This window comes from Syngnathoides biaculeatus, chromosome 5 (genome assembly GCF_019802595.1).
Source record: "Syngnathoides biaculeatus isolate LvHL_M chromosome 5, ASM1980259v1, whole genome shotgun sequence".
NCBI classification, from domain to species: domain Eukaryota; kingdom Metazoa; phylum Chordata; class Actinopteri; order Syngnathiformes; family Syngnathidae; genus Syngnathoides; species Syngnathoides biaculeatus.
Genome location: NC_084644.1, coordinates 18,990,974 through 19,018,154, shown reverse-complemented (window position 1 = coordinate 19,018,154; position 27,181 = coordinate 18,990,974). Strand labels below are relative to the sequence as shown.

Sequence of the window (27,181 nt, the reverse complement as noted above, 5' to 3'; positions counted from 1 at the left end):
ACCCTTCCTCCTGGCCGTTGACAACTGGGATAGGCTCCAGCACTCCTGCAACCTTGTTAGGATAAGTGGCTAAAAAAATGCATGGATGGAAGCTTTCTTCACCAAATAGTCTCATCACTGTCACGGCTGTGCATTTGGAGGTGATGGATATTTAACAAGGGCTTTAAGCACTTACTTCCTGGCATGAGATAGCCAAATATCCCAAATCACAGTCTGTGTGAATCCAAACACTGAAAATCAGATCTACATCCTATAAGACACATTCTGGCTTGCACCACAATAGATCAAACAGTAATAAATAGTCATCTCTACCCCCACACATTGCTTTCCTTCCTGTTCAATGGCACTTCCTCCTTTTCCTGCAAGAACACATGGGAAATCCTTTTACATAAAAGTGTGCAGCTGCACCTTGTGGGCTCACTGTTAATATGCTAATGTACACACACACACGTACTCAATCACATCATATCAGGTTATTATTGTACACTTTCTGTACACACATGAGATTTTTGTTGTGTTTGAGCTGCACTGCTCAGTTTGTATTAGTTGTGTGAATTATGTTGGATTTTTTTCCCCATTCTTTCACCAGAGGGGGATGGAAACCGCGAGGCTGGAGAGCCAGAGGTGGACAGGAAGTCTGAGAAGACGAGGCTTGCTTCAGTGGGGCCGGATGAATGGGATGGCCCAAGTAAGCAAACATTTCACACAAGCGCTCCTAGAAAAAAACCTTTAGGCCCATGCAAGTTATTAATAACAATGCAATGTATTTCATACTCTCTATGTAGTGAATAGAATAACCAAAGTAAAAATGGATAAGATGCCATGATGGCTTAATTTGTCAGAAGTTTGCATGCAATGTAACAAGATGGAGAAACAACATTGAGTTAGAATTACCTGCATGAACAGGACTTTTTCTCGTAAGTCTTCCTAAGTCCCTAAAAGGCAGAGGGTCGGTTTAACTGTAAAGGTATGTGTGTTTTTTTTAAGTAACTCACATTTTGCCCTTTAGCAAAGGTGACTTCATCACAGTGATGGGTATTACATTGAACAGCCTGCGTAGCAACTGCTGAAGAATCCAAACATGATTCCATTTAATGTACAAAATGACCTCAATAAAGTATTGCAGGTACAGACATTTGCAAAATCATAGTGACAGAAAAAAAGAATAGCGTGAGAGAAAAAGTGGATTTGGGCAAGTTGTGCTTGCTCTATCAAAGCCCCCTGGGGTGTGTATTTTATACTGACAGTGAATCAGCGTTATCACACCAATCAGATAATGCATTTATCATTAAATTTCACATTTGCATTTAAATCTGGTGAAGGAAATGAGCATTGCTGGCTAAAGATAAGCATGCTGGGATGACAGTAATAACCCATCACTGTGATCAGTCAGGAGACAGGACTGAGGGGGTCAGCTCAGAACTATAGGGGCCATGACAAAAAGACGACATCACAGAGAAAAGACAGTTTGGGCCAAGAAATGCTGAGCTTATGAATATGACTTTGGCAAGGAGGAATGGATGTACAGTGGTATGGTCAGATGCATGACTGACTGTAATTATTGCTAGGCTTCTACTTACTCGTCAGAATGGACTTAGAGGATAAGAAACACACAACTCGACTGGCAGCAGAGACACACAGGACTGAGTCTCTTGCATACACTACACAGTAGAACTATGGAGGAGGTTGTGTGCATTGCACATTTCATTTTTTACTAAAGCGCAGGCTGAGTGGTTCTCAGCGATCAAGCGGCCTTGTGTTTGTCTATTCCACACAGTGCCCTAATCTCTGCTGTATTACATCCTAAAAAAATAGCTGTGTCCAGCTCTTATACACCCTGCTTGCTCTAGCATCCTCTTGACAGCAAGGCTTGGAAAAAAAACTGTTTAAATCAATATGGTGCCACAAATACCAAGCTTATGCCACCATATTAGCTAGTGACCCTGTGCTTTCACGTTGGGCAGTACAGAGTAGGCAGAAATTAATCTTGCGGCATAATAATGTCATTCACTCTGCCATCAAGGCTGCCATGAAAGGTCATTTCCCTTTTTAATTTTTCCCATTGTACTCCAAAAGTCAGATGGGCTTGTTATAATTTGAATAAAGAGGCAAATCATAAAATCAGTGAGCACCATTTGAAAAGACATGACTTCCTGTTCAAAGTGATTAAAAGAAAATTTATTTAGTTTGTGATTGTCTCCCTTTTAATCGCTGTACATGTAGAGATAGCCCCACAATGAAATAGGTCTTTGTCAGTGAGTGGCTAAAGTTAAATCACAGGGATGAGAATTTTCCACAGATTTGCGGAATTCCGGGGTTTTTCAGCTGAAAATGTCATTGTTGTGAAACGTGAAGATTCGTTGAGAAAATTTTGGGTGGGTGGGGGTACGGCTTGACGTGGGGTGAGGCTGTGATCAAGACTGGCTGCCAGCATCTATCGGCAACGTTCATCATGACATTAATCACAGTTGTGATGGCGGAAAACGGCATTGCTATCTGTTTACGCCATTGCTATCTGTTTGCATTAAATTTTGCATCAATAATGTTTGCATTAAAACGACAACATTCCGATTTCCAGTAGCATTTTCGCAGTATTTCGTCGGTATTTTCACTCTGATGTTAACATTTTGTAGAGAAGCGTTCTGTTTACAACGGCATAGTTATAACTTATAGACATACGTATGCATATGTTATCGAGCGGTCTGCATGTTTTCCATTATGGCGAAAGAGCAAAAAGATGAAGATCGTGTCTGGGAAATTGATAAAACCATGGGGTATAAAACTGTTTCTTATGGGCATGGCTTGAAAAAAGTGTAACTGTGCAGATAGGAATGAAAACTGTATCATCATGTCTAATCGAACACATACAAAAAGTGGACGTTCCCGGCAAAGTGGTGTGCACTCTGTGTTCCGATAGGAGCAAAAAATATCCAAGAGCATCTCCAAACCAGGAAAGGTAAGTTGGACGTAAATTTCTCAAATATTATATTATTGACAGCTGTTAATATGATTTGGCCCATCTGTAGCACTGGCCCGGTAGATCACGCATTTTGTCGCTCACTTTTATATTTTGTGATCTCTCTCTGAAGTTTGGCAAAATTATTTTGGTTGTTTGGACTCATATTTTAGGTTTTCTAAATATTTGATTGCCCTGTATTTACACTGTTAGAAGTAACCAGAGGTCACCATTTAACAGTGTGTTTTATAAAAAAAATTTGTCCCCAAAGCAGGGCGTACCCCCCTTTGAATACAGCCAACTCAACAACCCCCCCATTCCCCCCACCCACCCCCCCCGAAGGCAGAGATTTCAGATTTTTTTCCAAATTGGACATTCTCATCCCTGAAAGCAGGTGTGATTATTATCACGCTCAGATATTTTTCATCACTCCACGTGTGCATCTGAATAGGATGTGCAATGGCCGCCCCATAAAAAGAGAGACAACCCTTTTAATGAGGCGGGTTAACTCGGAACATGCCCACCTGCTTTGGTGATTCTATTGAAACACCTTTGTACACTTTCCCTTTTGCTGAGTAACAACAAAAGACTACATCCTGTAATTGAACATTTCTTCCTTTTTTTTGTCGCTGCTTTTCATCTACACTGAGCATATATCAAGTGACTGTCCGTGATTGGCCTTTGTTCTCTGATTGGTTCTCAGTCTGCAGCAGCAGAGAACCATGCACGACGATTCAATATTAATCTGATAGCTGCCTCTGTTGTTCCGAGTGCCGAGTCTCTGATGTGGAACACCCAGCGAGCTGCCTTTCTCTCCCCTTGTCTTTACAAGTATGTCCTTAAGCAAATCTGCACGCTGATCTTCTGTCTCGTGTTCATTTCTTGTCATGGCACTTTTGCAATCAGGCGCTGATTTGGGAGATAGTGTGCCATGCTATTCTTGTAATTTTCATGGACGAGTACTGATAGGGATCTGTCTTGGTGTCTCTCATCCTCCTTCACTTGCTCAGCTCAAGGCTAATTGGGAAAGGTGTGTTTCAACTATCAAACTTTGCTAATGAACGTGTTCATGGCCTTATCTAAATGCTCGTCTATGTAAGCCACACCCCCTTTAAAATGAAGCAGGGAGATTGTAATAACAGTACTTCTGAAATTGTTACACCTATGATTTCGCATTTACTTTCATAAAATTTTGGAATCGTCACAAGTAACATTTATGACAACCAAATTCAGTTAACCGTAATGGTTTGTCCCTACATGCTTCTTTTGCATTTTCATCTGCTTCTTTATACCATACTACAATAAGAAGTAAGTTGGTGTTAAATGGAAAAAACGATTCATCTGCCCCGGCTTCACCGAACCTGAGCCTATTCCAGTTGAGTTTGGGTGGTCGGTGAACTGATTCTCTGGACTTGTCAATGACAGGGCGCATATAGACATATACACACAACTACTCACCAAATATTGACACCATCAGTGAGTGGGAACTTAAGATATCTTACTCCTTTGAGAAAATATGAAGCTACTATTAAAACTACTATTAAAGCTACTAATGTAAAGTATGGGGTAAAGGCCTATCTTGCAGTGGATGGATTGTTTTGTGGATGAACAAAAGTATTTGTGGCAATCATATGTGAGGGAGTATAAATTCTGAATTGTGCATCTGCATAGTGTCATTCATTACCTGTGGTGATGATCATAAAAATAAATGAATAAGTAAAAATTTCAAACATTTTGGAGTGTTTGGAAGGAAATTTAAAGAGAAAGGAATCCACAGTGAATAATTCACACAAGTTAGTTGAATTAAACATTGTAATGATGATCGCAGTCGAACTGCAATCTTCCCAGTCAGCAGCAGCAAGAAGTGCTCGAGTAATTATCTTCCATTGAGAAGTCCGAGCACTGGGCAAAGACATGTTTTTTTGTTTGTTTTATTCCACAGTGGTAGCCCAGAATTCCTACTGTGCACACCACTTTGCTTTATCAGTTAACAATAATTTCATGACAAATCAATACTTTGACTCATTTGATAGTCTCAGTTCATGCAATCCAAAACACGGGATAAATTGACTGAATACTTTCATTCAAGCTGCTTCTGTAGAAATCTGTTTCTGTGTCGTGTAGCAGAAGCAATGTCTAACAGAATAGAACAAGAGCAATGAGGCCATTTTGTCCAAAAATGGTTTCTCTTGGCTGTCCCCGATGGCCAGGATGGCCTCCTTGCTCAGCCCCCGCTGCCTGTTGGCCATTGACCAAGGGGTCAGCCAGTGGAAATTCACAGAATTCCTTCTATTTTCAAGACATCAAAGATGCACATGGTGAAAACGTAGCTTTATTCAGATGTAAAAAGTCTCATTTGTGACTCTTCCAACTCAGAAGACTCTGTGGCCAATCCGCTTTCTGCACCCCACCACTCCCTGCACACCTCCCAAACATTTCAGGTTTTATGCACATATGTCATACGAGGAGAACAGGAGGACCAGATGGCCACGATACTTTGGCAGGTGGCTTAACAAATGTTTGTGGTTGCCCATGCAGCTATTTATGCCACAGGAAACAAAGACACGCAAATATTTGCTAAAGGACGGTGGGACCTTTTGTTGTAACTCACAGTGATCACTAATATAAACCAATGGATGAAACCTGAGCTCTTCAATCAGTCAGATGAACTTTGAATTCCCTTAGTACATGTAGAGAAACCACTTACTTATGTTGAAATTGTGGAAAAGACTGTTCTGAGTTCTGATTTCAATTTAATGGATTGCAAAGACTATAATGACTACTTAAGATTGCTTGTCTAGTTCCAGTCATGTTTCTTGTTCTACATGTTGCATCTCATGAACACGGAGTCATGCCCATACCATCATGAGCGTCAGGAAGGGCATCCAGCGTAAAAACTGTGCTAAACAAATATGAGTGTTCATCTGAGGTGACACGCTGTGGTGACCCCTAACAGGACAAGCCAAGAGAAATACATACATCTTAATAAAAATAATCAGATGTAGTGTTCTTTTTTTCCCCTGAATAAAAACTCATGGTCAACCAGAAAATGCAGCTTATATTTTAATTAGTGCTGTTATTGAGTAAATGTAGAATGTAAATATAGCCACTGACTGTTGAATGATGAGTCCAGCAAGGTCTAAAGTAGAGGTAAATTTCTGCTAACAACATGAAGCTATGTATTGTCTTTCCAAATTGACTTGTGAAAGTCAAAGTGAAATTGGTGCTAATGATAGAGAGCGAAACACAGCAAGGTTGCTCGTTCCAAACAAGCCACTTTCCAACTTGCCCCTTTACTCTTTTGGAAAGTCCGGGTGCAGTCATGGGAGTGAGGGATACAGCAAAATGAGGGGAGAGAGACAAACGGAGCACCCAGATGCAGATTAGGCTGCAGAAGATGAGGTTGTAAAAGGGATTTAATGGTAGGATGGATTAGAGAACTCGTTGTAACAATGTTAAATAATTATGGTTCCAGTCGAGATCAAAGCACCATTGATTGAACCCCTCAAGCCTTCAGCATACGGAGTCTTAGAAAGCAAAGATTGGTAAACTAGTGCACAGACCACTCTGGCTGGTCCACTTAAATTGGAGTGGAAATATTAGGATATAGATGAATCCTTCAGGAGGCTTTCGCAAAGCTTTTGTCACCAGAAATGTAGCTTGGGAACTGTATGAAAGGTTTGATAGTGTACTGTTGCGACAGAATCTTAAGACGAGGGTGTCACAGCTGTCTCGTCTGATACCTAAGCGTTTTAAGTCGACGTATAGACACACTTGACTGTTATATCAGCAAACTATAAACTTTGTTTGCACGACGCCACCAAACCCTACCCCACACCCCTCACCCTATTTCCCAGCACCGCCACTGTCTTGTAATCGAGAAATTTGGATGTGCATAACAGCAGTTTTGTCTGGGAAGAGAAAGGTTTTATCTTGCACGTAAAGGATTTTTATTCAAACACCTTCTGACAAGTCTCATAAAAGTTGAATGCTGCAGATTTCTGATGCTTATTATGCAACTCCAGCATCAGCGTAGCTAAAACTTGCTCTGTTGGGTTCGAAAACAAGTTTGCATCAAAGTGAAACATCTGTCCACAAAAATTCTCAACATGTGTTTGTTGTTGAAGGCATCACCTGTGTGAGAAAATGCCCTCATTTCCCACAGCCACACATAGACACATCTACAGTGTGTGGTTCTAATGATGAAATATGCAACAAGAGATTAGACAAATCACTGTACTCCTGTGCTGTATCGTTCCATGCAAATGTAGTCACTGATCCGCAATACTAAGAGGCTTTATGGAGGAACTTCACGGTTGTTAGTTATATAATCGAAAATAGGCCATAATGTAATCAATGTTCTTATCATCTAAGGAAGATGTCACCACATTCAGTTCTAGTTTTATACATATGTGTGGGATGTAGCCCAGTAAGAATGCCTTTCAAAAGATAATTTAGTCCCAATCATTTTGTCTGCATATCAACTGAAATTATGTTCACTTAGAAGACAAAACTCACATTGCAATCTTTTCACTGGGATTCCACATGAGCAATTCTACAAGAATCCAGATAGAAAAGGAGCGTTGTCACTAAATATAAAGCTGACTTACAACATGGCTGGTGATGCAGTTTCAGCCCCGGGGGCCAGTCACCAATTGCATCTTTCCTTGAACTCTTTGAATGTGACTGTTCTGCAATGCGTACCCTTGCAGGCACATTCAAGAGGTATCATTATAATTGGTTGAATACTTGATGTGTGTATTTAGTATTAAGATGGAGACAGTGCAAGCTGTGTGAGGGGAAAAGATACTGGGTAAACCCGATTGCTCAATTGAATTGGACTTGCTTGTAGAAATGTTCTGCCTTTTTTGGAGGGGCTTTTAAATGAATGGATTGGGCGGCTGGTCTTTAGTTATTTTTCATGCATGAATTTGTGGTGCTTTTTTTTGTTGAGATATTTCCATCATGTAAGTCACAATACTGTATTGACAATATATCAGTATTCGTCTCCAACACTGAAAGACAGTCCCACTCGATGCAGTCATTAAAATCCCATAACCCAGCCCCCGTTGAGACCTGCTCTATTTAATGCCCATGCCCATGGACTTGATGGGTGTTGATATCATTGGCTGCTCTTTAATGTCAAGGCTGATGTACAGCGAAGCCCACAGGTCAATCCTCTTCTTCTTTTTTTTTGGTTTTGTTTTTTTTCCATTCAAGTATGGAAGAGGCAGAAACAACTTGTCAAGGGGAATTAAAATACATAATAATTGTATATGATAACAATAATCAGAAGTTCATAAAAAATGCATGTTCCTCCCTGATTGCCCCAGTGTTGCAGTATTCAATTATGCAGTTTTCAATGGCATATTAATCATCTTTTCAACAAACAACCCACTGTTAATTAAAGCAAAGCATGGATAAAGACGTGTTGCCGGATCATCACTCCGTTTATCACCACGTACAGACCCGCAGTTAAGTAAATTCAGGCCCTGTGATGAATTTCAATCGTTCCTCCTGTGTGTGTGTGTGTGGTGTGTGTGTGTGTGTGTGTGTGTGTGTGTGTGGTGTGTGTGTGTGTGTGTGTGTGTGTGTGTGTGTTGTAAATCACTTCTTTCTTGTCGTGTTTGAACGTAGTGACGTTTCACAACAGTTTGTGTATGTGTGACTGTTGAAAGCATGTAAGCGTAGAGACCTTGAATTAATGATGGAGTCTGTCATCATCTTTTTCCCCCCATACTTCTCAAATGTTAATATTTTGAAAAAGCGTCATTCAGACTATTCAGATTAAAGATGTGTGGATTTAGATTCAAGTGGGTAAAGGAAGCTGGCAGAGCCATATGACATCTCTGTACACAGGGCGCGTATCTTTTTTTCTCCTCCCTGTCTCCTTCAGTGACTTTTTTTTTCCCTGTTGCTTCCCTGCCTTGCTCATTGATGGAAGGGGATGGAGATTATTCAGGATCTGGGCTTCTCTAATCATAACTCCTTTCCTGTGCTGTCATTCAGCACAAGTGAGAAAATGTCTTGGTGACGAGAGCAGTCAGGCACCCATGCAAGTATTCATTCGTGTCCTGCACTGTGAAGCTACATTATCAGCTCAAGCCGTTCACCCACTGGGTGAAGTGGAGGGCCGGTTACCCCTTAACTTAAACATAAGATCTTTGCGGTTTGAAGCGCTTGGCTGCTCCACACCCAGCGTGGATCTGGAAGCAAATATCACTCGAGTGTTGCGGTTGCCCATCAGAAAAATCACCCCTTGTGGAGAAGTTACTGCTATGTCAGTTTAAATCCAAATGCACTCAAACAGACTGTTGCGCTGGACTGACCCCTGCTCCCAATATACCCTTTTTGAGAAAAAGGAGAGATGGTGGCAACAGAAGTAAAGAGGAGAAGAGAAAGAGGAGAGAGTGAGCGGGAGAGAGATGGAGATGAAGGAATGAAAGCGAGGGACGGGGCAGAAAAGTCAAAAACCTCCACATAACAATACCATAGAAAAATCTGAACATTTTCCACCGAAAGATGGACCATTTCGAAATCCTTGTGCCCTATCAGACAAATTAAAGTAAATCAAGCATGAAATGAAGCAGAAGAGCCCGGAGATAAGGCTCCTTTAAGTCGTTTACAGATTAGGACAGAGAGAGAGGTGCATCTGGTCCCTGGTAGTGAAGGAGGCTAGTTTCTCATTTCACAATAGCAGCCTGTGTATAGGATTACTCTCCCCTGTCACTGACATGAGGAGCAGTGAGTGAAAAGATGTCCACGAAATGTGTCTAAATATGTCCCAATGGAAAGGTTTTGGAGCACAAACCTCTCAGTGTTGGCTTGATGTGACATCTGATAAGTAAACATGTTGGAGTTTGACCCTACGTAGCATCATCGACTTGTTTATCCTCCTTGCCGCCTCTTCACCTTTTCTTTTGCTCAAGTGGTTTCATCGTTTTGCGGCTTAAAATTCAAATGAATTACAGATTGGCTGAGCAGTGTCATGTGATTGTATGGCTGTCAACTTCTATGTGTGTGTTAAGCATGCCTCAAATCAGGTTTGGGGGAGGCAAAAAAAGGGGAATTGATGCACAAATTATATCCACCAATGTGATTTTTCTTTTTTTAGACGTTGCATGACACTCTCAAAGGCAATGCTCAATTTGTACACCATTCTTCATTTGCTGTTTAATATCAACAGATTAATTGCTGGTTTATTTCAGTCCTCGCAAATAATCAAAACCTAATTATGGCGCAAGTTGCTCATGAGTGAATTTTTACAGTATACAAACACACACACGAGCACACGCGTGCAGGCGTGCACGCACATCGCTGCATGCACACATATTGGGACAAGAGGGGACGAAATCACTCCCTGACGCTCTCTTTCTCTCTCTCAGACACATGCGCACCCACACAAGGCGAGGGTGCGCTGCTCTTTGCGCTCTAGCTGGATTTAGTTTCACTCCTTCCGTGTATCTTTTCTAGGAGTGATGAGAGGTTGGCTTGACTACGGTGCTCAGCTCGCTCTGAGAGGAGAAGGGAGCTGGCCTGTCATGGGGTAACTGCACTCCAAAGCTGCGACCTTGACCTTCCGAGCCCATGTCTTAGGTTTAGCTCCTTTATCACACTATCTCCAGGCATTTAAAAATACTCCTGAAACTCAATGATTTAACCCGCTTTTACGCTGTTCACATCAAAACTGGATGAAAAAAAGCTTAATCCATCTTATCTGTTAGCTGTCAAACTGCTTCTGCTAAAACCTACTCACAAAAGACAACTAGGTCACCCAAGGAAAAAAAAATAAATGAAAAAAATTCCACGTTACCCAGGGGAAGTTGAAGCCTGGTAATTGACTTGAGAGTAGATTTTGGATCTCTTAAAATAGTCATATTCTGAATTAACTACAGAATATCATATATATCGTTAACTACAATCTCAAAATAAAGATATAGTACTGTACCTTTGGGTAAGGGATGTCATTTGGCTTCTTGAAGTTTAATGCAACAGTTCCCAACCTTTCTTGAATCGGACACAAACCAATCATTTCACAAGCCCGTGTGAAGATGAAAGATCAAAGTGATAAAGAAAGCTCAAAATGAAGCATACACTTCATTTTGTTCTTTAGGGTAGTTATGCTTTGATAATCCATGCATAGAAAAACAATATAAAGTATTTCATTATGCTGAATATTGTTTATCAGAATGCAACTATACCAGTAACAAATATACAATGAAGAAAATAAGTATTTGGACACCCTGCTATATTGCAAGTAATCCCACTTAGAAATCATGGTGGGGTCTGAAATTTTCATCGAAGGTGCAGATCCACTATGAGAGAGATAATCTAAAAAGAAAAATCCAGAAATCAAAATGTATGATTTTTTTTATTGATTTATTTGTGATACATCTGCAAATAGATTTTTGAACACCTATTTATCAGCTAGAATTCTGACCATCAAAGACCTGTTAGTCCGCCTTTAAAACTCCACCTCCACGCCATGTATTATCCTGAATCAGATGCACCTGTGTGTGGTCGTTAGCTGCATAAAGACACCTGTCCACCCCATACAATCGGTAAGACTCAATCATTAGAAAATGGAAGAAGCTAAACATGACAGTCAATCTCAATTGGAGTGGAGCCCCATGTAAAATATCACCTCGTGGGGTCTCAATGATCCTTAGAAAGGTCAGGAATCAGCCCAGGACTACACAACAGGACTTTGTCAATGACCTGAAAAGAGCTGGGACCACTGTTTCCAAGGTGACTGTTGGTGATACACTAAGACATCATTGTTTGAAATCATGCATGGCACCGAAGGTTTCCCTGCTGAAACCAGCACAACATGTCAATGCTCGTCTTAAGTTTCCTAATGACCATTTGGATGATATACAGGAGTCATGGGAGAAAGTTTTGTGGTCAGATGAGACCAAAATGGAACTTCTTGGTCATAATTCGACGAACCGTGTTTGGAGGAAGACGAATGATGAGTTCCATCCCAAGAACACCATACCTACTGTGAAGCATGGAGCTGGTAGAATCATGCTTTGGGTGTGTTTTTCTGCACATTGGACAGGATGACTGCACTGTATTAAGAAGAGGATATTCCAGGTTCTTATGATCGGTGAGGACCATGAACAGAACTTGCGACCCCTCCAACCAATGCCCCCACTCCTCCATCGCCGTCTTGACCGCCAGCAGCTCGCGGTCTCCCACGTCGTAGTTACGCTCCGTCGGGGTCAGTCTCCTCGACAGGAAGGCGCACGGGTGGACTCTCCCATCCTTGGTGCTCCTCTGAGATAGAATAGCTCTTCTTAACGAAGAAGAACCCTGGCCTGGCTGGTGAGGACGACGGGCGAATGAATGATTAGGTGTCCCAAGAGTCCGCAGAAAAAACAGCGCCCCTCCCCTCAATGATGTTGGAGCTCCTCTGCCGGCCCGTCGAGGCCCTCCACCTGCATGAGCTCCGCCGCAGAAGGGAGAGTAGGTGGCAGGGAAGCAGCCGGAATGGACAGCCCCATCTCTCCTACGGCCAGCGCGTCGATTTGTCCCTGGACAAAAGTCTTTGGTCGACCTTGAGTGCCAGCGTGATGAGTGCATCCAACGAGGGAGGGAGATCCACAGCAATGAGGAGACCGCGGATCTGCGGGGAGAGCCCCTGGAAGAAGGCATCATGGGGGGCGTCCTTTTGCCATCAGCTCTCGGCTGCCCGGGTGCGGAACTCGATGGTGTATTTGGAAACACGGCGTTGACCCTGGTGTAGCATCATCAGCGAAGCCGCTGCTCTGCGTTCCGGCGCCACGTACTGGAACACCTGTGTCAAGGTACAGACGAAGCCCGTCCAGGAACGACACGTCTCTGAGTTGCGACTCCATTCCACCGTGGCCCACGCCTTCACCCTTCCCGTCATGTGAGACATGACGAAGGCCATCCAGGAGTGGTCCGTAGGGAAGGGGGATCACTGTAGTTCGAAATGGAGGTCGCAGTGGGAGAGAGAGAGCTTGATGTTCCCCGAGTCGCCCGAGAAACGCTCTGGTCGGGAGAGAGTATTTATGCCGATACGCTAGATCTCCACGGCCGGCGGAGCAGATGGAGCGAGGTGAACCAGGGCAGCAGCCAGAATGGCCGCCGTCGTCGTCGTAGCAGCGCTAGCTTGGAAGGCTAGTCATGGCTCCAGCCGGGCACAGATCTCATGGATCATCTGATTATTCCCCTGGAGGGCAGCCTCCTGCTCAACCAGCCATCTGCCCTGGATTTGAGCGGCGGATGGCTTCAGAGTTGGCTGGGTCCATGTTATGGCCAGATCGTTCTGTCAAGAACGAGACTCGAGGGCGGACCCAAATGCATGACTCAGGTGACAGGTAAGCAGTGAGGAATAAGCCTTTATTATGGGGTAGGACAGGAGACAGGCGTTGGTCAGTACACGGGAGGTTGCCGTCAGAAGTACGGAAGTGCGGGAACGAGGCATGCGAGGCAACGATCTGGCGAACATCTAGTCGTCCCCAGAGTCCTATGAATACGAGGTTAATCAGTCCGGATGAGGCGCAGGTGTGCGCTTCCTAATCAGAGCCGGTATGCTGGCCACGCCCAGCCAGGACTGGAAGGCAGGATCATGACAGGCTCATTGCATTTCTGGACATTGCTTGAACACTCGGGAGAATGGATTTAACTTTCATAAGTTTGCAAGAGACCCGGTTCGTTGTGAAAAAATGGATTGCATGGGTGCAGAGGACGAGAGCTTCGTGGGTTCCAAATAACAGGTAGGCAGTAATGCGCCCTGGCTCGACGGTTTTCAACAAGTACTGCGGCAGCTTTGAACATCCCCCTAAAAACAGCACGGCTCGGCTCCATTATATGCCATCACGGCGCCAAAAATCAGCCACACCGGCTGAGGCGCCGCGTTCGGCGGTCACTGCTTCTGCGAAGGCTGCGCGTCGGCCTTTGGGGATGGGAGACGCTCTGAAGAACCCAGCCAAGAATGCCACACTCAGCCGCATGCGCGCATAAAGCGCCCCGGCTCGACTGTGTTGCTCAGTACTGTGGCGTCTGTGAACACCCCCCTAAAGAAGGATGGCTCGGCTCTGTCATAAGCCACACCGGCCAGCTCATCTCCGCCGCGATGGCTCATCTCTGCCGCGGAAGTGGCTCAGATGCGGATGCGGTTTGGCCGTGATCGCATATCATCTGAATATGGCTCGAAACAATAGTGTAATATTGCCCCGAGGGCTCGAAACAAAAGTGGAATATTGCCCCCGTTCATTGGCGAATGTCCGGGTGACGTCACGGATGGAGGATGCAGCCAATATGGCGACCACTTGGATATTTTAGAATGAGACTTCTGCAACTTTGTGCATGGATGACGCACTCTCCGCTCACATTTATTTTTTCGTATAGACATTGAAGTGAATAATGTTTTATGTATTTTTCATTACAATATCTATTTTAGAATGTTTATAGTGATGACACTTGGGCTTTAAATATGAAGTGTTACACGTTGATGATATAATATGTTGACTGTCATACAACATACAGCGTGATGTAGAATGAGTGGGAACCCTCCATGACTGTCCCATCTGGAGATGATGGGATACAAAATTATCCCAAAAGAATACTTTATTTTTCTCTCTCAAAAAAACAAACAAAAAACGCTGTTGTTATATACTGTAGCTTAGTTTCCCTTTTCTCAGGATATCTCCAGTGATGTAAGTTTTTGCACATTTTCGTATTGTGATTCCTTTGGGGCAACACGATGGCACAGCTGTAAAGCGTTGGCTGTACAGTTCTGAGGACAGGGGTTCAAATCCCAGCCCCATCTGTGTGGAGTTTGCATGTTCTCTCCATCCCTGCATGGGTTTTCTCCAGGCACTCCTTTTTCCTCCCACATCCCAAAAACATGCAACGTTGATTGGACACTCTAAATCGCCCTGAGGTGTGATTGTAAGTGCGACTGTTGTCTGTCTCTATGTGCCCTGCGATTGGCTGGCAAACAGGACAGCACCCCACTACATGGTGAAATCATTGGTTTTAAGATCAACCATTTGCCATGCAATGTTTTACACACTTAATTTATGAAAATGGTGATTAAAGAGAAGAATGCAACTTCCTCTTGCTCCTGAAAATTCAGCCCTAGTTAGAAGGGATAATGTCCTTTTGATGGGTTGGAAATTTGGAGGAAAGCATTTAAAAGAATTGGCTTGCAGCAGGAGTGGTGTGTGTCCTCTAGATGTCGGTGGTGATATGGGACATATCTTTGTGTGAGGACAATCACTCTTTAAGTTTTTCTGCCTCCCTTTACATGCAATCAGTCGAAATTGCAGTGCTCCCCCTACAGTGACTATCCTGCAGACTGTTGTCAGCAGGATGGCAGCTAACCTTTTTGATGGAAGCAACAATTTCTCTTCTGGTGTAATTTCATTTTTCATTTGTTTAACGACAAGAACGTTTGATTTTAGTGATCATCTATTATTTTATCATTTTCAAACTACATTAATAGCCTGAATTTGGATTATCTTCCATTAACTTTATACTGGCACGTGGTGACAGCATCATACTTATTTCAATTCTAAAGTCTCAAGGGAATCGATTTGGTGCTGCAATTAGATGACTGACGGCAAATGGTTTGAAAGCAGTTTTACTTTCCTCACCTCAGCCATGCATTTTCTACAGTCACATATCGTGCCTTAGGCCACTAAGACCTAATTTACTATTTGCAGTAATGTGGGGTAGACTCTTGTCGGTTTAGACGTGTTCAGAGGCAAGAGACTGAGTATATTGGTAGTTGGGTGCTGAGGATGGAGCTGCCAGGCAAAAGAGCGAGAGGAAGACCAAAGAGAAGGTTGATGGATGTGGTGAGGGAAGACATGAGGGCAGTTGGGGTTAGAGAGGAAGATGCAGGAGATGGGCTAATATGGAAAAAGATGACATGATGTGGCGACCCCTAACGGGACAGGGTGAAAGAAAAAGAAGAAGAAGACTTGTGCAGATCTTTTTTTTTCAGGCTGTGTCCAACATGATGCGGTGATATTCAGTGCCTCATCTGCCCTCCAACAAGAAAAAAAAAAAACAGATAGAGCACAATGAATAGTACCGATGAACTTCGTTTAAAATTTTCAAGTTTGAACTATGAACTGAGGTAAGCCATTTTTGAAATGTTGAACAGAACTTTCAACTAGTTTGCCTAGGAAATGAACTTTCCTAAAACTTATCCTGTATTATTTCACATTGCAAAATACAATATATTTCAGATTAAAAAAAAAAATGAGGCTAATATTGTGCAGCCCGACCTGCAACACGGTGGCCCAATGAACAAAGCAGCAACAAGCCCACACAAGTAAAATCCGAAATCTGACCAAAATACAACAAATTCACACATAGGATTGACTGAAACTCTCTGTTATTGACTAGCAAAGTTACTGAGGGTTACTGACAATCAAAAGAAGCAGTTCCGGTGGAAATAAATGAATCTGCGCCTTCACCTCATCCACGGTTTCTGTTTTGATGGATGGGAATGTGATTGCAAAATCAGCACAGGCACTGGCTTACTGTTGCAGTCACACTTTCGATGTCACAGCATCCTAAATAGTGCATCTAAGATATATAGTAAATATTATAATGAATGAAATATAATGAATTTGTTATATTCTTAATTGTATGACTGTTTTTTTCACTTTTGTCTGCCACGATCCACCCAGTAAAAACAATGATATTAAAAAAACAAGGTCTCATTTTCTTTGTATAGTAAAGGCTCCCTATTAACTGTACATCACCTGAAAACAAGTCTGACCCTATGTGGGCAGTGTTCCACTTCGTTATTGTTTTTTTTTCTTTACACACGTGAGCAGACTCACGCTGCTGCCTGGGAACAATCGATCAGCTCCTTCTTCTTGCTGTTCAAAAGGAACGGAGACGGGTGCAGCACCCTTCAGGCTTTTGGGGGGATAATAGAGGTGGGTGCCGCGAGTGGGGAGGAGGAGGAGATGTACTGTGTGGTGGCTGAGAGGTGTTTTAAAGCAAGTGCCTCTCCCAGGAGATAATAGTGTGAGCTGTGGGTTATAAATGTTGCGTTTTGCTCAGTGAGACTCGATAATAGCAGTTTGGGTAAGGGGAAGGAGAAAGTTCATCGCTCTCTTATCAAAGCGCTGTGACATTTCTCCTTCAGCTGTAAAATTTCATATCACATAGGCCTATCTGCTATAAAGATGGGACTCCTCTTGTTGAACCGATACAGTGCATTTTATTTCACCCCGTATGCCTCTCCTGTGCTATATTAATTTATTACCCATTTGCAGCTTCTATAGCACTGCCTATCAGCACAGATTGATTCAGTAGGAGCAACACAACTGACCCACACAAGTTGAACTTGGAGCAACAGCCATTTATTACCTTGAATTCAAAACTACAGCTTAAAATCAAGTGTCTGTCTTTGATTTACAGTTCCAGCTGCCCTTTCCTACAGTATAACCAAGACAAGTGACCCTGGAAATCTTTTTGTGGATGTTTTACTGTCACAGGTGATTTTCCCACCTGCAAGATGGTTCTTTTAACTAGTGGGACAAAGTGTGCGACTGACTGGCGACCAGTTCAGGGTGTAAGCCGCCTTTCACCTGAAGTCAACTCGTGACCCTAACTAGGATAAGTGGTGTCAAAGATGGATGGAAATTTTAAACTTAATGTGAAAAATATCTGAAACAGCTCCACTGCAATAAAAAAAAATAAAATAAAAGGTCTAGCGAAGGTATTTGATTAATACATTGAAATCATCAGCAGGGCCATTGGTCAAGGTCAGAAATTACATTTCAAGAATTCACTTCTACGGATCTATGCAATGTGGGAAACGTCAAATATAAATATGAATATAATACACTTCAGTATAAAAAAAAAAGATTACCAACAAAAAACAGATCTAAACTAGCTGTATTCAACTGAGATGGTAGTAAGCTAGGTAGTAAAGTAGTAACCCTAAAACTGTTTGTTCTTTGAACCAAAGCAGGCTGGCACTGTGCCACTGTGGAACTTATTAGTATGCCATATGCCACTGAAGTGTGAGAGGAGGCATCCTATTTTCCAGTACCATAACAAAAATGGACACCCAAAAACAAATAGATGCCAGCTTTGAGCATCTTGGGTGCTATCTGAGGAGGATCTCTTCACACAAAGGGACATTCATTGGTCTGCCAAGTATCTGTGAAGTGCAGGAACAGGCCCTGGAGTCTAGCGACAGATGATGATCTTATCGAGTGAGGTCCAGTGGGGTGTGTATGAGGGGGGCAGGTGGGAAGTCGGTGGAGTTGGGAGGTGGAGAGGCTGAAGGTGGCAGGGACGCGCTGCTTTGAAATTAGAATAAAGCCTCATTATTGTATTTTCGCCAGGACACTGGATAAAGACAAGAGCCAACACATGGATTGAGTGCCCTAATAGCAGAAGTGGGACTTACATTTATGCAAGACTCAAGTCATAAGCTTCAAGTCTCAAGCCCAAGTCATTGTGAGAGCGAGAGAAGGAAAAAAAAACGAGGAAATTAAGTCATCACTAAATTTCAAGCTAGTCGAGTCACATCATTACTTGGATTAAGCAAATTGCAAGTGGTCATACAATTTTGCTCCAGTTGTAATATACTGTATATTGGAGTGTTAATAAAGTGTTTGTTCAAAAATGATGACACGAAAAAAAATATTGACACCTTATAAAAATTAAATGAACAACAACTGAGATTATGATTGATAGAATTTATTGCACTGAATTGTTTTAGTGTCGTATTTCAAACTCCACTTTATTTCCAAACAAACTATCCTGTGCAATTACAGGTGATTACAGTCTTATACAGTGACTGCTGTGGTTCTTAAGAGGACACAATCCCCCCAAAAAAAAGCTTTATATAAAAAATAAATTCACAGATTTTTTTGTGACGCATGATCTCTGTAACTCGTTTGAAAATATTTCCATAATTTCAAGACCAATAAAAATAAATGAGAGATTAATGTGCGATGCTTATGTCTGCACATGCTGTCATAACTAGGGCGGCTCTGTTAAGAATTATTAAGAAGCAGAAACTCTGGACAATTGACAATTGTCATTGGATTAAAGGTTGTTTTTCGGTCTCAATATTGAAAACAAAGTGCAGACATCTTTGTCACAGAGACACTTCAGTAAACATGTTCAGTAGTATGAATATTGTATTCACACGTGGTTACCTACATATTGTACTCTACTGACTAATACTGGAATAGACGTTTGTCATTGACATTTCATTTTTATTGGTGTGACCATAATGCAAGTTTATCCGATACACCAGACTTATAGCGCAGCTGGCATCTTCGAGTGGTGTCTGTTTCATCATGGCAACAAACATCTTCGCAACTTTTTTTTATTTGTTTTGTGTATCTTCAGACGGTACGGTGAGTGATTAGTTAGAGGCTCACAGTTCTAAGTATCAGGGTCCAAATCTCAGCCCCGCCTGCGAAGAGTCTGCATGTTCTCCCCCGTGCCTGTTTGGGTTTTCTTTGGGCAATCCAGTTTCTTCCCACATCCCAAAAACATGCATTCATTGGACACTCTAGATTACCCAATTTTGAGGGTGACTGTTGTCTGTCTCCATGTGCCCGGGCAGGTTGCCATCTTCTTTTTACAGACTTCATCAACCACATTATCCTTGAATCCAAATGTTATTATCTTTGAAGCTCCTTCCATTATTGGTCATGCAGCGGTCTACATCACACTGGCAATTGCGCAACAGTGCAGCCTGGGTTGCCAGGTTGGCACGAATGACCCTTCCAAATTGTTTCTTTCATTTAAAGTCAAGTCTCTTGGCTACCAAGTCTAAAGTCAAGTCAAATTTTTCTTAACATTTTGGTAGACCAGTCAAAAGTCATAAAAATGGCAACTCGGGTCAATTTACAGTAAGTCAAGACAATTGACTCAACTCACCCATCTCTGACTAATAGTAATGATATTTCTTCTTGGGTTTGTGTTGTTTCTTCATGGAGCGTAAAAATCACAACAACTTTTATTGCATCGAAGGAACTGAATGATTTTGTCATTCATTGAAATCATATAGCACTTTGTAGGTACTCTAAAAAAATTACAATTTATACTTAAAGGGTACATTATATGAATATACTATAAGCCAACTCAAAAGCATGAGGGGCCATTGTCAGGAGAGTGAGTCTAGACGTGTTTCACTTTTAGAAACCTATAAAAATGAACATGGAACATCTAGACAGTTCAAGAAGGCAACTCATTTTTCATCCATTCATTTTATTTTTATTTTTTATTTTTTGTGGAGTCCATGTGTACCTGCAACAGATGTGGCCAGCCATCTGTGCACTGAGGTCCTCAGGCAACATTTGTTGTGAGATGCACACAACTGAACCACAAACCACACAAATTGCTCCTTAAACCCCCACTTCCCCCTCCTCTACTCACATGCACCAGCACTCATCCTTTCTGACCATAAGCAGTGCCCCCCCACCCAAAAAAAAAAAGGATAGGCAAGACCAAAGAAAAGAAAAGGAAAAGCTGGCTGGAGGTTGGTTGAGCTGCGTGTCAAGTGGCGCTAAACAGCAACATTCATCGAAGTGGTTAAAGGCCGTGGGTCTTATCTGAGGACAAACAGAATGCATCAAGCGGTGGCCGTTGATCTCACTGATGATGACCAGCTGTGCACCAGTGTTTAATTATTTCTCCATAATGAGCTTACTCACCTTCCATTGCAGCAGCAGGGACGTGAGAGGCGAAAGAAAAAGGGATGACTTATAAATCACTTAATGTGGATGCATACTTATCTATTTGCAGATACAAAGACAAAGACTGCAGCAAACTATCCGTGACATTTAGTATTTCCCTGTTATAGGAATGATCACAAGTGATACATCAGCACTGCTGATGAAGAAGGCGATCTAATGTTCAGATTATTTTCATGCAAGTAGGAAGCACAACAGTCTATTTTCAATAGCATCATACCAAGCAAATACAATAGTGTGCTGCAGATACACATCTGGTATTTAAAAAGTACTGGAGGCCTGAATAGTCCATTGTACCACGCAACGGTTGGAAAGTTCAAATGACATCAAACCAGCAATGACTCTACATTAGGGAACATTTCCATTACATTAAATTCACAGCAGTGATTCTGTCTCAAAGCCAATGTATGCACATGATAATATTTCCATTACGGTTTTTAGTCATTCCTCTGCCGTGTCACTTTCTGATTTCCTTTTCCTGGCACCTATCTGTTCACCAATAAAACAGTGGGTGTCACTGGCTTGTGCCATTATTGCAATTAATTTTATTTCCTTTGTTAAACCAGGTAATCCATGTGACAACAACTTATCATTCACAATGCCAACATAATGCCAAATGTAGGGTCCAGTGTCTTGCCCAAGGACATTTTGACAGCAGATAGTCGAAGCAAGAATTAGAACCAACAACCTTTTGGTCAGTGGATGTCCTGCTCTGCTTTCGGATCTCTGTGCCAGCCATGTAGCTGCATTTATATTTCAGTTTAGTAATTACTTTGTTCTCTGTGTCATTCAGGGCCATATTGTTGCAAGAAATCAAACATAGCATTGATTTTGTTAAAAACGGCAATAGATCAAACAGCAAGGGAGTGTACTTTTTTGTCCTTACTTTTTTTTTTCACATTTGAATGAGCTACAGTTGTCGCGGAATGGTGATGATGCTTGACTAAGAACGGTGACCACTGCTCTCTCAAATCCAGTTCAACTAATTCAGTAATCCAACTAAGGCTAGGGTATTCCTTGGATCTGCTTTTGGTCAGAATTTGTCAAACTTTGTCTAACAGAGTTCGTGGCATCAAGTGTGAGTCTGCCAGGAGAAGACCAAATCTTTTTCACAGTTGTGAGTTGTGTTCTCTCTTTGTACGATACGCAAACAAACCAGCCCCCTCGGGGAAACATCCGACTTAGTACACCGTGCAGCAGCCTGCCTTGGAGTTCATCATAACTCTTTGATTAAACACCATTCCTAAAATGTACACTTCATCTGATAGATAAGATAGCTGTCGGTGTCAGGGAGGTGAGCACCGTAGTACCAACAGCGCTATCCGGTTTCACTGTTAATTAAGTGGAGCGCTGTAAAGTAAATAAATAAATAACGAGGGCCCTACCTTCCTGGAATTGCAAAAATAGTCCTGCCACTATCCAGTCTGCCGCCTGCAATGTCTCATCCAGATTATCTCAACAGAAGACACCTTTCAAGTAACGTTATTGCACGATGCATCTGAGACACACCATCAGATGGCTGCTTCCTTGATTTGTTTATCTATTTTGAAACTGCTAAGCTTTAACCTTTCAATGTTTATACCGCAGGGCTTGGAGATAATCATATGATGGCGACTGTCGGGTTTAGGAGAAAGAACAATGACTGAGTGTCACTGTGATTGGCTGTAGAAGTCGTGGGCTGAATTGAGCTGTGTGGTTAACTGTTGTGGTTGTTGTGTTTTAAGGAGAGCTTGATGCCTTTCTCAAAGATAGCGAGCGCCGAATCCACAGCCGTCAGCAGCTGCCTGTGGGAACAACGTGGGGACCCTTCGAAGGGAAGATTGAGATGGGTACCGAGAACAGCACACTGGTATGTTCCTGTTGCGTTACATTAAATTGCTCCACATATCACAGGAAACACAGATTCAAACCTAGCATGAAATGTAAAATAAATTTTGATGTGTGTGTGTGTGTGTGTGTGTGTGTGTGTGTGTGTGTGTGTGTGTGTGTGTGTGTGTGTGTGTGTGTGTGTGGCTCTGTCTGTGTGGGCGAGGAGGGGGGTAAAAACAATCTCATGCCATTTCAGAAGTGAGTTTGAAGTCCGTCCTTAACACACTGGAATTCTTTACTTTTACCTTACGTTACATGAAGTTTTATAATGGCCGTGTAGAAAAAAAATATCTGAGCAATGACAGATTTAGAAGTCAATTGTAGACGTTAATATAATTAAGTGTTGTGAGGGTCGTCCATGTTGGTTCTTGTTTCCGATGTAATTTATTACTAAAAACTCCAATTCCAAGTAAATAAATGTTAATCATTTCTATTCTTTGTTCATTTATGTTTTACATAATTTCCCAACTTCAGTGGAATTGGGGTTTGTAGTATTCAGTTCCATAATTCTATAAAAATCAGAAACATTTTATAAATTGTATTCATATAGTTCAAATAATAGCAATAAATATGAATATTTTAACCATTTTAATCTGACTCACCACTAACTAGCCACAACATTAAGTGCAACTGGCCAATCTGGACATGAAAATGTATATTTATTACAATTTGTTGTTATTTGTGGGATGCACTTAAGCAATGTGGCTGACAAACAAACAGACAAATCTGCAATTTATATGGCAACACACTTAATGTCAATTCAATAATAAAAAAAAAAAAAGAATGCTAGAGAAGAATCTTTGGCCACCAAGATCCAACAAAACTGAGTGTTGACCTGTTGCTCTGGTGGAGTGAAGAGTCCTCCACGGATTTGATACGCTGTTCTACATTTGGAGTAATTAACAAATTCCTATTAAAACTGTAACCAGTCTCACATTCCCTTTGCAAATACACATAAGGCAACCCATGAGGATTTGGGATGCCCATCTCCCATCTGCTCGATTCCCCAGATTGCTTTAACCACACAACTTTATTAAACTATTTTCAGAGAGGTTTCAAATGTTTTCTAAGATGTCCCCATTGTTTTTAAGTCATTAATGGCTTTAGGTAGTTTTAAGCCCTAATATAGCCTTGAAATATGGCTGTCTTCAGGCTAAACTCAGTCACCGAACACCTCAAGTAGACTTTCAAAGTACAACATTCCAAGCGCAAGATTAATTCCCCTTAAAGGTATCGAAAGCCAACCTTCAGCAGTCCCTAACACATATCAAAAGATTACATTTATGACTTTTCTCACTGTGTGAAAACTTAAAATAAGCACCACTATTATCAGCTTACTGGATAAAATGCTTCAGTTAATTGTTGATTCCTGCTCCTGGCAAGAGTGAGGTCTTCTTAACTAAGTGCCCTCCAAGGAATTCATCACTACCTAGCAGATCCTCATTCTAGTCTATTATTTTGTGAGCAACTTCTGGTCATACACTTTAATTGGCTGCATGGGGTTACAGAATATGCCAAAGCTTCCTTGCAATTAAAAGCAAAGGAAGAACCTTCAGCATCTTGCCTTTAAGGATCTCTGGTGTGGCTACTCTCACGGGACCCTTTCAGTGCTTTGCTTCTTGCCCTCCTCTTTTCCTGGGTTCGATCTCTCATAAGAATACAGGCTGTTAGCAGCTCCTCAGTATGTCTCATTAAAGGATAGGTCAGTACAACTTGCAGCATTGTCTTAGTGAGCTTCCCAAGGTTTAATGCAATTTTTGGGGGGTTTTCCAGCTTTACATCGGTTGCTAGAATTTGGTACGACAAGAGGCTTGTCTCAACCACATTGCAATTCACCATGATACAGTTTAAAATCGTGAGCTGGTGGCTTGTGTTTCCTCAGAATGGCAATAGCAGACATTTTCTAACAGAAATAGCTCTGCATCACAACAGTGGCACTACTTAAATGTTCATTATGGGTGAAACGTAGTTGGGTTTAGACAGGCCAAGTCGGTCTCCACACTGAAACCCTATAGAGCATGTGTTTTACCTGCTACAGTAAAACACTTTTTTTGCTGGCATCGGACTCAATTCCGATCACAAAGCGACATTGGGACGCCCCAAGATTTTTTTTATATTCAACCTATTTAATTCCAAAACCATAATTTCATTTCCCACAGACACGAAATTACCTTTACAAAAACCTAATCGTTTGATGTCATGTATGTAAAGTTACGTTTCCAGTGTTTTTTTTTAATTTCAATTTACAGTATAATAAAGGGCTTTGCGCACGTCTGAGTAATTACCGAGTGTTTGGGAATTATTTCAGTAAATAAAACCAACACCAGATGGCAGGAGTGGCTTTGCTCAGATCTTTGACTGCAGTCGAGCAAGCCCACCTCCCATGTCCTATTTCCGGTGACACCCCATCTGGTGAGTAAGTGTGAGAAAGAAGTGTGGGGGAGAGAAAATGTAGAAATACCAACAGCTAACTCCACAACAGAGCTTTTAAATAAAAAAAAAAGATGACAACGACCCATCGTCATCCTTGTCTGAAAAGAAAGGGAATAGACACAGCAACGCATCCTGTGACCACTTGCCTTTGGACAATTCCCCGGAAACAACAACTGCCAAATTTTGACTCAGACTTGGAGATAAGTGACCTTGAACCAGATTCTTCAAGAGACTTTTGTCCATCCGAAGCATCTGAGATTGGCAGATCATCATCCCCTGAGTTCCAATAGTCGCGAAAGAGGTAAGAACTTGTTAACCTCAAAGCTAACAATATATATATTATTATATTTTATATATATATATATATATATATATATAATTTTTTTTATATTTATTATTATTTGAACTATATGAATACAATTTATAAAATGTTTCTGATTTTTATATAATTATGGAACTGAATACTATAAATATAAAAATTATATATATATATATATATATATATATATATATATATATATAGAGAGAGAGAGAGAGAGAGAGAGAGAGAGAGAGAGAGAGAGAGAGAGAGAGATAGGGTGAGAAGCTTGATCATCCGCGATGGGCTCAGTGTCGAGCCACTTCTCCTCAGCATTGAGAGGACCCAGATGAGTTGGCTGGGGCATCTGATCCAGACACCTCCCTAGTGAGGTGTTCCGGGCATGTCCCACCGGAAAGAGACCCCGGGGACAACCCAGGACATGCTGGAGAGACTATGTATCTCGGCTGGCCTGGGAACGCCTCGGTATCACTCTGGAAGAGCTGGAAGTAGTGGCGGGGGAAAGGAAAGTCTGGGTATCCATGCTGAAGCTACTTCCCGACCAGACCTGGATAAGCGGTAGAAAATGGATGGATGGTTGGACGGATTGAACTGGTAGTGAAAATAAAGATCTTAAATCAACCATACTTAGTGTCTTTTTTTGAAGAACTGTTTTCTATCTGCCATACTGTAAATGGCAGACTCAGAGAGCGCAGACTCGATATGGTTGGAAAAAAATTTACTCCTGCATTAAATTTTTGTTTGTCACAAAAAGCAAAAAAAAAAACTTTTTAAAACAATGGCTTGTAACTTGAAAAACTCAGAAGTGGGAACACTCATACGTTAAGGTACCACTGTACGTCTTAGTCTGCAGCGAAAATAAACATTTCAACAGTTCTGATGTCAGTGAGTGAGTTTATTTTAATTATTCCTATTTGGGATGTGACTTTTGTTTTAACAGAAATACATTTAGTTTGATAAAATATGGGACCTTTAACCATTCTGGTCAGTACCCTAAAAGATGGTACCCAAAAGCAATACAGTACAGATAATTTTTTTTTATAATGAAAATCAAAAAATTTTGTACCTTACCTACCTAACACAACCAAACACATCTGCTTTATTAAGCCTAATTTAACGTTTTTATGTTATCAATGCCATTCTAATTTTGCAAGTTTAAACTTAATGAATTGCTCTTTTATCAAAGAGTAATCAACTGAGCAGCATGTGCTATATTGGCAGCACCATAAAGTTATGTACATTGTGCAAAATTTCTCACAAAAGGTAAAGAAACTCATGGTGGTGTAGCAGTCAGGATATAGATATGCTCACTAAAAGGTGGTTTGTTTTAAACCTGGATATTTCTGTTGATGAGACATGCATGTCACTGCAGTCGAGAGTACGGTCGTAAGGTAGTATCAAGTATTTAGTGTAGAAATAAAAGCCCATTGCTTTATTGACCCCATGTATACCAACAAGGAACACATAGTAATTCATGAGATGTTGCCTATACCGCTTAAAGTTTTATTTGTTTGATAATGCAATAGTGCATAAATAGCCTTTAAATGGTTGGCTAAAACTCGTGAGTCACACGTCATATTCGAAACTCATCACCTACCGTTGATATACTTACAGTATATACAGTACCATCTCTTAAATTATGTTTATCAACGTGTTATTTTGTGATGAACATTTTTTTTAAAACCAAACTATGTATGTCTGCAGTACACACAGTGAAACAGCTCTGATATTACCATGTGATGACAATGAATTTGCTGTCCAAGTTAAGCCACTTTTGCCATAAACTGCACTACACTTATGAATTAAAGCTCATAGAATGTCAGTTCAAAATGATGTGAATCCTGTAGAAATGCTTTCAGTCGGTTGAGAATAATGGTGGTC

At 41.5% G+C, this 27,181-nt stretch overlaps 1 protein-coding gene across 1 annotated transcript in view; it reads left to right on the top strand.

The window, feature by feature from the left end:
* Window positions 1-27,181, top strand: part of zfpm2a (zinc finger protein, FOG family member 2a) — a 145,711-nt gene that overhangs the window by 48,218 nt on the left and 70,312 nt on the right. Inside the window, exons 3-4 of the mRNA XM_061820568.1 lie at window positions 590-688; window positions 22,404-22,528. Of these exons, the coding sequence (XP_061676552.1) occupies window positions 590-688; window positions 22,404-22,528 (224 nt within the window). The remainder of the gene's footprint in view (window positions 1-589; window positions 689-22,403; window positions 22,529-27,181) is intronic.